At 34.3% G+C, this 11,366-nt stretch overlaps 1 protein-coding gene across 2 annotated transcripts; it reads right to left on the bottom strand.

Annotated features, from left to right (window-relative positions):
* Window positions 1-3,760: 3,760 nt before the first annotated feature.
* Window positions 3,761-10,131, bottom strand: LOC137808401 (Chaperone DnaJ-domain superfamily protein). 2 transcript variants are annotated; one of them, XM_068609482.2, is made up of 8 exons: window positions 9,501-10,131; window positions 5,625-8,940; window positions 5,468-5,546; window positions 5,268-5,362; window positions 5,113-5,178; window positions 4,933-5,022; window positions 4,550-4,726; window positions 3,761-4,101 (listed from the first exon to the last, which is right to left on the bottom strand). In XM_068609482.2, exons 1-8 carry the CDS (start codon window positions 9,908-9,910, stop codon window positions 4,066-4,068), a joined length of 4,269 nt encoding a protein of 1,422 aa, XP_068465583.1. In that variant the 5' UTR covers window positions 9,911-10,131; the 3' UTR covers window positions 3,761-4,065. The 2 variants fall into 2 exon arrangements, with proteins under 2 accessions (XP_068465583.1, XP_068465584.1); XM_068609483.2 differs by having other exon boundaries at window positions 5,468-5,543.
* Window positions 10,132-11,366: the final 1,235 nt, after the last annotated feature.

Below are 11,366 nucleotides of genomic sequence, written 5' to 3'. Positions count from 1 at the left end.
GGGGTCATTATATATGCATATTTGAGGTCAAGCGTGGTTAGCTTTCATGGTTTTTTTATTCATTAGTATATATCATGTTTTGAATGGTTATGGTTACTGCAAAACTTGACTATTTCTGTTTTGCCGTCTCCACAATTATAAAATTCTATCAACTTCTGAAGTCTATGTATCCACTTCCACGAAAGTGCATAAAAACCTCTCTCTTTTAAATTTGTAGTGTCTGCAAAATGACTTGTTAACAAATTAAATACTCGCTTAGTAGAGAAGGTAAGTTTGAATGAGGCAAAAGCAGTATATAAAAATGTTCAGGAATTGGTCTTATTTCTGACATCAACTTTGTTTAACTTCTAAACAACTAACACTTGTTCAAGTAGAGTGTTCAATTCCCTAATTGTTTTTTGTTTTGTGAGGAATGTTTGAAGATTGAACCAATAAAAAATAAATCCATCCTTATTTTATGAGTTCACGGAAAAGGTAGGTTTATTTGTGATGACGGAACGATTAATATATGCATATATGTACCCAAAGACTTGGTTTGAACGTGTGTGAGATTATATTATACAAATATACTAGTTCAAATTTTCTATTAGATTTTTTATACTGTATTTTCAGTATGCATTGATTTTAATTTTTATATATTAGTTTTTTTTAATATATTTTAAAATATCAGTGTAACTTGAAGTAGAATGTAAATACAAAACCAAACATCTAGCAGAAAATCTAAATTCAAATTTAACCACTTTATTTAAAAGTATATAAAAAAATTAAATTAATAGCAAGGAAAACAAAATGGTGGAAATATATATCAATATCTACATCGTAAACAAGGATAGATCTCACTTCTCATCTATATTAAAATTATTGACATCTAAATCAATTTTTATAATAATTTTTAAATTAATATTAATTAGTTATTAAAATTTTATTTAATAATTATTTATCTAATTTTAAAAAACATTGACCATTATAAATATATAATAATAATTTTGCTTTATTTTTTCTTTGTATATTTTCACCTATATTAAAAAAAATGTCCTTTACATTAAAATTTATCTTCTTCATTCTTCTCCTTTAAACACTCACTCTGCTAGGCACTATGTATATCCTATAAAACAAGTCACATCACTATGGATTTTTTTCATCAAATTATTTTTCAAAGATGTTATCATGAGAGTAGTTAACTCTCTACATCACTAGGTTTTTTTTGGCATAGAAAATCACATCTGATAATAAAACGCCACCACAATGATTTTATTTTGAAATTTCACAAAGCCCATAAAATTTTATTATTATTTTTTTCTAAAAAAAAATAATGAAAAGATTCTAAGTGGTACATTCATTTTTTTTCAATTTAAAGAAAAATTATTATAAAAAACTTGTCCTTTCACAATAAACACAAATCCTCACACGGAACTAAACAAACTATGAAATATAATTTATTTAAAACATAATTAAATGGAAATAAAAAAATATGAAAATGAGTTTATTTAAAATTTCTCAAAATTGAAACAAATTTATATGCGAGCTTCTTAAAAATAATAAAGTGGTGTAGGAATTACAAAAAATATTACAGGAACCACAAACAAAAATTAGTTTAAGAAGCTTTTACAAGTAATAATCAGAAAAGTATGAAATTTAAATCTGAATTTATTTTGACTTGACATTGATTATCAACCCTATTTTTTATTGTCTCGAGCTAGAGTAGTCTATAACTACTGGCTTGCACGTTGGCCAAATGTATGTATTTTTATAATTGAAACAATTTTATAAATGATAAATCTAATATTATATAAAGGGTTTTAGGGTTGAGTAATGCAGGTGAATAATTATATATATATATATATATATATATATATATTCAATTCATATAAATAAACAAATAAATAATTGTTATTACATGTGTAGTTAATGGAGGCTATATTTCACGTACGTCAATTTTATTTTAATTTGTAATGCATGTTTATTCTTATAACTGATGCAGTCTACATGTTTCTATTATTAAGCATTATCTTTTATTTTATAATACAAATGACAATATATTTTATTTGATATTATTAAGATGGAATTTAATTATGTTTTTAGTCTTAAAATTTGAGTCAAATTTGTTTTTTTTTTCTCAAATTAAAAAGAAATTAATCATACAGTCTCAAAAAATAAAATAGTTTCTGTAATTCCAAAAAAATATTTTGAACTTAATAGATTATAATACATTAATGAAATTGGTGATGTAAAATTTGAAAGTGCATATATAGTAAATGCTACGAATGCCATGCTACTTACTTCCATTAAATTATCTAAGAACCAAGTTATAGGAACTAATTTTTTTTTTCATAATTTAAAAGACTAAAAACAAAGTTGCTTCATTGAAAATATAAACAAATCTTAGAACAGTACGATAGTATAAGCAATATTTTATTAACTTCTTACATAAAAAAAATTAATTATTTTTATAGCCTAATTTAAAAAAAGTAAGTGACCAATATATTAGCTTTTTTACCCTCAACCTGTTAATGGATTAGGATTAGATGAAAAAATAATAATTAGATTAATAAAATTCCCATCCATTATTGGATAATGTCAATCTAATCCGACCTAAAATTATACAATCCAATAAGGTATAATTGCATAATGTAGACTCTTTCAGTTAAAACATAAAGCTTTATTTAACTTAACACTTTCGTTAACTTCAAGAACATGATTAGATTGTTCGAAATGATGTAAATAAAGAGTATAAAAAGCATAAAGTATTGGAAATACTACTCGACATAGCTATCTCCTGTTCTAAGCTTCAGAAGTAAATCAAGTCCAAAAGCAAGCACTACTAACAGCGATTTCATTATTCTCTGCTTCTTCCCGTTTTGCATGGTTATATAAAAATAATGGTAAAGTGTAAATTTAAAGCTTGTAAAAGATAAATTTTATTAATAAATTTTTTAACATTCTTGCTCAGGAAAATACTAGGAACAGACTCTAACGTAATGAGTATTTTTGAACAAAATATCTCAGCAATACTATTTTGTGAGTCTAGTGTCTTGTATAATGAATCTATCTTGCAGAAGACAAACACCTCCATCCAGACACTGCAGGTGACTTCAATTTCATTATCAAGATTGAAGTGACATTGCTTGGAAAGTCTTATCCTCTTTGTTGGGTAAAGATCAACTGCGATGCGATGCTTCTGTTGAGAAAACTCGTGTAATGCCAGTAGTGATGGCGTGATTCCGATCATCATGGACATTTTCTTTCTGCTTTTTCTGCTCAGTTGGGACGAAGCACTATCATAAACCTCAACTGTTGGTAATTTGGCATGGGTTGAAAAAGCTTTGGAACGATACACTAATTAAGCTTGATTATCATTCTGCTATAAAGTACTTGAATGGAGAATGTCCTCCTTTACACAATAGTGCTTGTCTGCCTTCTCAGATTCACCAATTATGCTTTGGAGATGAGCTGGTTTAATCGCAGAAGCAAATCAAGCTGCTGAATCTGGCTAAATAAATACAACTTTAGTTTTAATGTTTCTTTTAGAATCTGAGTTCCCTCCTGATTTTGTTCTGTTGCATGACCGTGGGACTTATCTCATACCGTATTCCCTCGTGAATTTTGACTTTGTTTTGATCTATTTTCTCACCAAAAAATTTAAAATATCAATCACTCCTTATTTTCTGGAGAAACCGCTAGCGGAAGTTGCACAACGAAAGGTTTAAAGTGCGACCAATAAATTTTCATCTTTACTAAAATAAACTAACAGACAGAAACATTCAGCCAATTTCGTGCAGATTCATATTCTATATACTTAAAATAAATTCAAGACTTAGAACAGAGATTCCAAAAGTTTGTTTGATGATATAAATACAAGCCTCTATATGCTTTTTTGTATGTATTTACCCTTTGCTTTTGCCTTGGTTGGATGAGTATTTCTTACATATAAATATTTAGGGGATAATAAATATTACAGAACGTTGAAATGATAAAAGAACGAGGTATCGTCCCCAGGATCCCACATTACTTGTGAAGGGAACTGCTCTCTTGTAAGGGACACTTTAAAAAACATAACAGGGTGTGCTATCGCTCTTCTGAGTTGAATTTGTTCCAAGCTTCCTGGATAATGAAAGAGGACAGAAAAAGAAAAGAAAGAAAGCAAAAATGAGAGATCGGTCATGATAATTAATTTATGAAGTCCAAGATGATTATCCAACTTCATGTTTTATCATCAGAATGAGGGGTATTGGAATAACCAACTTGCCATGTATCAGAAGTAAGAAACAAAGACCAGAAGGGTGAACACTTATGGCATTCTAGCTTGGGGTAGGAGGCTTGTATAAGGTCAGATACCAACCTCACTAAGCACATGAGCATTATTGGCATGCTCGCGTATTTGCATATTTTCATATGCTATTGTGTATATGATGTGCATGCGCACTGGAAAATTTATTAGAAGTTCTGCAACAGCATTATGGTTCGCTCGGGCAGAACATACACATTACAGATCCCCCTTGAACTTGGTTCACATAAATAAATCAACTGGAAGATGACATGCATGAAATACCTTTAGGAGATCAAAGACTTTTTCACATATGTATTTGTGTTGAATACTTGCTCCACGTTGCTGTAATTTGTCGGGATGGACACAAAGGGTGGCCTTCCTGTAGGCTTTCTTTACAGCAGCAGAAGTAATGACGTCCGTCAGTGGGATTGGCTGCCACCCACTATCAGGCCCAAGAATCTGACAAAGTAAAAAAAACTAGATAAGGAACGACATATAATGGAGCATCAGGAATCAGAAAAGATTAAGAAACCAATTTAGTCCCATCTGTTTCAGACTTGTTTAGTGGACCTTCAAATCACCTCCTTACAGTGTTGAGTAAAAAGTAGTTCAGAATAAGAGAAGAAAGGAGTGACATGGGTTATTCGAGAATATGAAAAACCTACATATTGTAAGGTTGAAAGCAATGCACGCAAATTTCCTTCTTTTCCACTTGACCACCTCCTGACTTCAATATCCAGGGTTTCTGCTAATCTCTGCAAAGATTATCAGACTGAAGTGATCAACAAAATGTTGAAACAACAAATCTGAACCTATAAAGAGCAACTGTTTGGATAAAAGCTCACATTTCTCTCAGCTTGCTCCTTCTGAGCTACAAGGTCGCGCATGTTCTTTTCTTCCAAAGCTTTTGCCTTACATTTTCCCAAAAGTCATGGTCAATCTCATTTATTTTATAAGTAAAATTAATGTATGATTAAAAAAACAAGGTTAAAGAACTTACTGCACGTTCAGCTGTTCGACGATACCTCTCCAGTCTAGCCCTACACCTCTGAGCTGATTCACCTTCTCGTTCTGATCTTTCAGTAAAAGAGGAAGCTTCAAGCAAAGGACAATACCTGGTCAGGATTATCTAGTGGAAGCACTAAAATGTTGATTGAAAGGTTATACTAAAGTAAATCATGGGTGTCGTGCATCACATACCACCATAAACTGAGGAGTACGGATATCTGGAATGAGTGGAGGAACTAGAGTTCTGACAAAATGGATCCAGAATATCCTGCTATGTAATTATTATAAATTCAGCAGGCAATTATGAAATTTGTCACTTGGATATTTAAGTGGGTCTGTGAATACTTACTGAGGATGAAGAGCCCTGTCTTCCGCCGTTTCTGGAAGAAACACTAAATTTGTCAGAGACAGATCTCCCTAATCGTTCTCTGGACTCGGATGCCGCTCTCTCAACCTTTACTTTTTCCATTGCACGCTCTCGAGCCTCTGCAGTTGCTCTTTCCACAGCAGTTCGCTGTGCTTTCAGTCTGGCTTCTGAAGCAGCCTTATCAGCATATGTTTTGTCCCTGGCCTCAGCACATGCCTTTTCAAGTCTTTCTCTGGCTTCAGCCAATATTCTCTGTCGAGCTTCTGCAGTTGCTCTCTCAAATGCAGCCCTTTCTGCTCTCTCACGAGCTTCAGCATATGTTCTATCACGAGCCTCCAAAGTTGATTTATCAACTGCCATCCGATCCTTTCCTCTTTCCCTTTCCCTTTCAGCCTCCAGAACTGCTGTGTCAACAGCCATTCGGTCTTTCTGTCTTTCCCTTTCTCTCTCCATCTCCTCTTCTATCTTTCTGAAACGATCTTTTTCCAACTCTCTTTCTCTTCTTATCCTCTCAACATCTTTCTCTTTTGAGGAAGAAATTTCATCAAGACTTTTATCTTTGCTTTTGGTGGAATTTAATACACGAGCTCTTTGAGAAGGCTTCTGGATATTTACCGCTTCTTGTACTGTAGCAGGTTCATCAGCTACTGTGTTCCTTCCATAATCACCACACAGGTTAGCTTGGCTCGATGACATTTGAGGGGTTGTCTTAGTTTCCTCTGTGCATGCCTGTTCACTGTTAAAACTATTCTCGTTGACATAGACATTTGTACTAGTGCAAGTCACCTTTCCTGAATGCTCTACTTCCCCTCGGGACATTTCAAAAGCCCCTTTTTTCCCAGTATCCTTTAGATTTTCCAACCATACCTCTTCCAATTTCTTTTCACCAACCTTGCAGTCAGTGACACTCTTTCCAATTTCTTGGTCAGCTATAGGATCTTGACGTAGCTCCTGTATGCAAATATTTTCTTCATGAATGGAGCATGAGTGTGCTGCCAGAAGATTGTCATCACTCTCATTGGTTTCTTTTGCAAAATTCAAGTGAATCCCTTCTCCATTACCCTCCGTTTGTTCCAAAGCCTTGTCCAATCCCTTATCTTTTCCATCTTTATCAGCATCTTTGAGCATCCTCTCACGCTTTTGGGAGTGACTATCCGCACGTGATATATCCACAGTTCCTTCGCAATCACATGCTAGGTCTGATGGGCAGTCGATTTCTTTCTTTCCCTGAGTCTCATTTCCAATATTCATTTGTAGCTCTGGAACTTGTGTCAGAACATTCTGAAGCCATATGCTATCACCGACATCTTTTACTCTATTTCCTTTTCTATACCCATCACAAATTTCACTAAGTTTCTCCTTACCTTGATCTCTTTCGCAAGGCTCATTTTCCCCCAGCTCAAAAGTCACTCTACATCTTTCCTCATTCATTTCCAGTTCAAAGTCCTGTTTAAGTCCCTTTTCATTCTTTAGCTGCTCAAGAGCATGCTTTAAGCATTCATCATTTTCTTCCATTGTAAAAGATCCTTTGCGGCTTTTCCCAATTTCTTCATTTTCACATGTCTCCTTCAATTTCTTCTTGTTCTGAATTTGTGTAGCTTCAAGGATAATTTCATCTTCTATTTTGCAAGTCATATTTTCTTTATGGCTAGACAGATTAATGGCGTCATTTGATCTTTCAAATTTTTCTAGCTTCACAGAATCTTTCACCCGTTGCTCACTCTTTACACCTCCAAGAGCAGAAGCTTCTCTTTGAATTTTTCCGTTTTCTTTCATTCTCTGAGACTGTTCATGCCTTTTCATACTCAGTTGTAGCTGTTCATCCTCTTTTCGTTTTTTCTCACTCTCCATATGCTTCGTGCTCCACTGTACCTCACTGAGCATTTCTCTATCAACTTCTTTTGATTTCTCGATCTCAACTTGTTTATGCTCCTTGCGTTGTGTCTCAACCATTCTTTCCTTCTCACTCTTTTCTAGCTCAAATATTTCAGCCATTTCCTCGTTCTTTACATGCTCTCTCTGCCTGCACTCCTCTTTAGATAACTTAGATTTTTTGATGTTTTTTCTCTGTTCATGAGCCCCATTTCCTGCTTTGTATTTCTCCTTGCATTCCTCTTGCTGCGAACCTTCAACTTCTTTAACCTTTTTGTATTCTGCTTTGATGTTAAGGGCTTCTTTTTCTTTCTTGCCATATTCATGTGCTCGGGTATCATGTACCAATTTCATAGTATCGCTATGATTTGTGGGTGTAATTACCTTCCCAGATTCTTCTGTTCCAACCAATTCAAAAAATTCAGTTGCTTCTTGCCACATCCCAATTCCAGTACGTCTATCTGATTCTTGAGATGACCAGGACTCCTTGATCTGTGTTTCATCAAACATGTTTAGAAGTCTTTCCCCTTCTAACAATTCCAGAGTTTCTGGGGCAGCCTTCCTAGTTTTCTGCCTTCCATCTGTGGAAGAAATTTTCTTTTTGCCAATTCTCTGCACACCCTCATCATTCAAACTATCAAGTTTAGTTATATTCACTGCTGTCTTTGCTTCATTAACTTTTGCATCATAACTTGAATCTACATTGCTTTCGGAAAACTCCTTCTTTCTCTCTTTCAATTCCTTGGCACTCCTAAGTTTTGCTTCAGGTCTATGCATGACATCTTTGATAGCTGCAGCAGATGAATTTGTATCAACCTCCACATCAAGGAAAGGTGGCGAAGTGTCACCTAGGGTCTCTTCAAAATCAACCCCCTCTTTGTTTGAATGAAAACCATTAGTGTACTCCTGTTTTGCATCCAATACTGGTGGTGGCCGAGAAGGGGGCGGCACTTGAGAGGGTAGAGTTCTGAGGCTAATGTGAGACACAGTTATGAATGTTTCACAGGAATGAGAATCATTTCTGCAGCATTCATTGTGCAGATCAAGATCACTACCAAAAACCTGTTCACCAGATGTAAAATTAACCGGATGTGAATCCATTTCACTTAGATGGTTTCTCCTTGCCTGGCTTGCATTAAATTCCATATCAAGGTCAACATCATCAACAACCTGTAAGGAAGGATCGGTCCTATGAAAGTGCGTGGTTTCATCAAATACATGAGTGAATTCAGGAGCATTACGCAGCTGACTTGTATGACTTTTCCCCTTTGACAAAGCTTCATTTCCTGTATCATTTACCTTATGATACAAAACGTTGAACTCTGAAATTCCATCAGAAGACCGCAAATGATCACCATTTGGCATGCCTTCATTAATTCCAAAATGGTCCAAGTCTCCGGAAAATGAATCAGTTTCCACCGGCGTCCTACCAATGATGAAAGAACACGGTTAAATCATTACAATATCAAATTCCAATCTCAGTAAATTAAAATATAGAGAGAGAGAGACCAAAGCACAAAAAATAGATGTAAAGAAAACAAAATCATGCAATAAAAAACTTCTAAAAACACACAAAATACTGAAAAGCGGACAAAAAGCATTTCACATATACAGTAAGACCATATAGCATGTATCTGAAAATTCAAAGAATTCACCATTTAATCGACAAAACCATAACTACCACCCCTGCTTAAGAAAAACAGGGGTGGAGTGGGATTACGAAAAAAATAAAAACAGCGTCTTCCTATGCAATAACCAGAAGTAAACCCATAGTTCCCGTTGCTTCCTATAAAAGCTCATTTTCACTACCATTACCCCAAAATCCTCAACGACGAAGCTAAAATCACACACTGATACTAAAACGCACAAACTCATTGCCTTGAGTTTCCACTGCGCATTAAAACAAAACCAAATCCAATCATGCATTTCATCAAACAATCAAAACCAAACTGTAAACACAAAGAGCGCGATGTCATTTATACATACCAGGCTTCTTCCTCTTCAGCATCACCACCGTCGTCTTCTTCGGAGACACCATCCCGAAACAAGTCCTCGTACGAGAGCAAAAAATCGAGGCCTTCGCAGCCTCGGAAAATTTCGGAGTACTCGCACGCGACGTTTCGGAAGTCGAAGAAGACCTCGCCGTCGTCGAGCGACGGAAGATCCAGCACCGGAATGGCGGAGGCGCGCGGCGCGTGGAAGCTGGCGAAAATCTCGCCGTAGTCCTCGAAGCGTGGCGAGAGGGAGTGACCGCCGGCGAACCTCGTCGCGCCGCCGTATACGTGGTCGTATAGAGTTTCCGCCGGAAAACCTGGGCCTCCAGCGGCGCCAGTGATTTTCTTGGAAACTGTGACGGGAAACTTGTTTGGTTGGCGAGAATGCGCCAAGCTTTCCATGAGAACGTTGGAGTTGTTTCTACTTAAGGTTTCTTCTCTCTACACGCTCGCTCTTTTCTACTTTCTTCCCTCTCTTTCACTTTCTCTCTCTTGCTCCCTCTGCTCTTAGTAAGTGAGTGCAGACACTCTTGGAAATCAGAGGAGGACGACGAAACCAGAAAAGAAATGAGTAATGAAATTGAAAACCAATGGGAAAAGGTGGTCACGCCAAATGACCAAACAGCCCTTTCATTTTTTTCCAAATTTGGCCTAGTCTCTCATTTCTATTACATTACATTATATAAAACTATTACATTAAATTTGATTAAATGGCATATTATTATGTATAATAAACTACATTACTCTAAAATAATAATTTTAAACTATACTTTGAGATCAAGAAAATGATAAATAAAAATATAGGGGACCAAGACTAAAATTAGAATGGATTTAAAATAAGAGGGACGTGATGTTTCATCTTGAGGATATTTTATTTTTTCTTCGGAAAAAAACAAATTAATAAAGTAATTGAATGATTAATTAATGGAATGGAATAATTAAAATAGGTAAACAAAAGTAGTTAGGACTAATAACGCGGGAAAGATAGGAAGATGGAGACATGCCTGCTACTTTAACGCGTAAAAGATCTTCTAACATCGTAGACAAATATATTTTGATTTTATTTAATTGTAAAACAAAAACAAAAGAAAAACAATAGTAGTTTTAACGAGATGAAATTGTTTAGGGTTGATTTTGATAGAGTTGATAAAATGGAATAAAGGAAGATTAGAAATTTGCAGAGAAGAATGGTGTATATTTTGGTGGGAATCTAGGGGACCTTTTGTCTTTGCTACCAAACAAAACCCACACCGTACCATTTTATTTTAAAACAACATATGTAGAGACAAAGGTGACGCACTCATACAACGTTGGAGTGAGATGTGAGATTTGTTACGTCTAAAACTAAACTCATTTCAAAGTTCGTACATTGCACCGATTCCATTTTTTTTTATTATAAATGGCCACCATGTCCTAAAATTTCCTGAATGACAAGAAGATGATTATTTTATTTTTAAATTAAAATTCATATATTTTCAAATAAATACTTTCAGGGATATTTTTTAAAAAATTACTCAATCTTATAAAATCAAATAAGTTTAAAAATAGATATGATATCATATTAAAAAGTGTACTTTTAGTCTAACTCAATCTTATAAAATCGACTTATAATAAAGTTTACACTTAATTATATATAAAATATCTTAATCTTGATATGGGATTTCAACACTTATATTTATTTTTTATTATTATAAAATAATTTAAATTCCCAGATTAACTTATATTTATTTTTTATTATTATAAAATAATTTAAATTCCCAGATTAATTTTCATGAAAAATTGTTTTGTTTCAAAAAAAAAAAATTATCCAATTCCTCGTAATAATGTATAAAAAATAATAGATGGTTTAAAATCTATT

This window comes from Phaseolus vulgaris, chromosome 3 (assembly GCF_051622355.1).
Source record: "Phaseolus vulgaris cultivar YP4 chromosome 3, ASM5162235v1, whole genome shotgun sequence".
Classification (NCBI taxonomy): Eukaryota; Viridiplantae; Streptophyta; class Magnoliopsida; order Fabales; family Fabaceae; genus Phaseolus; species Phaseolus vulgaris.
This window is presented reverse-complemented; position numbering and strand designations above follow the sequence as displayed.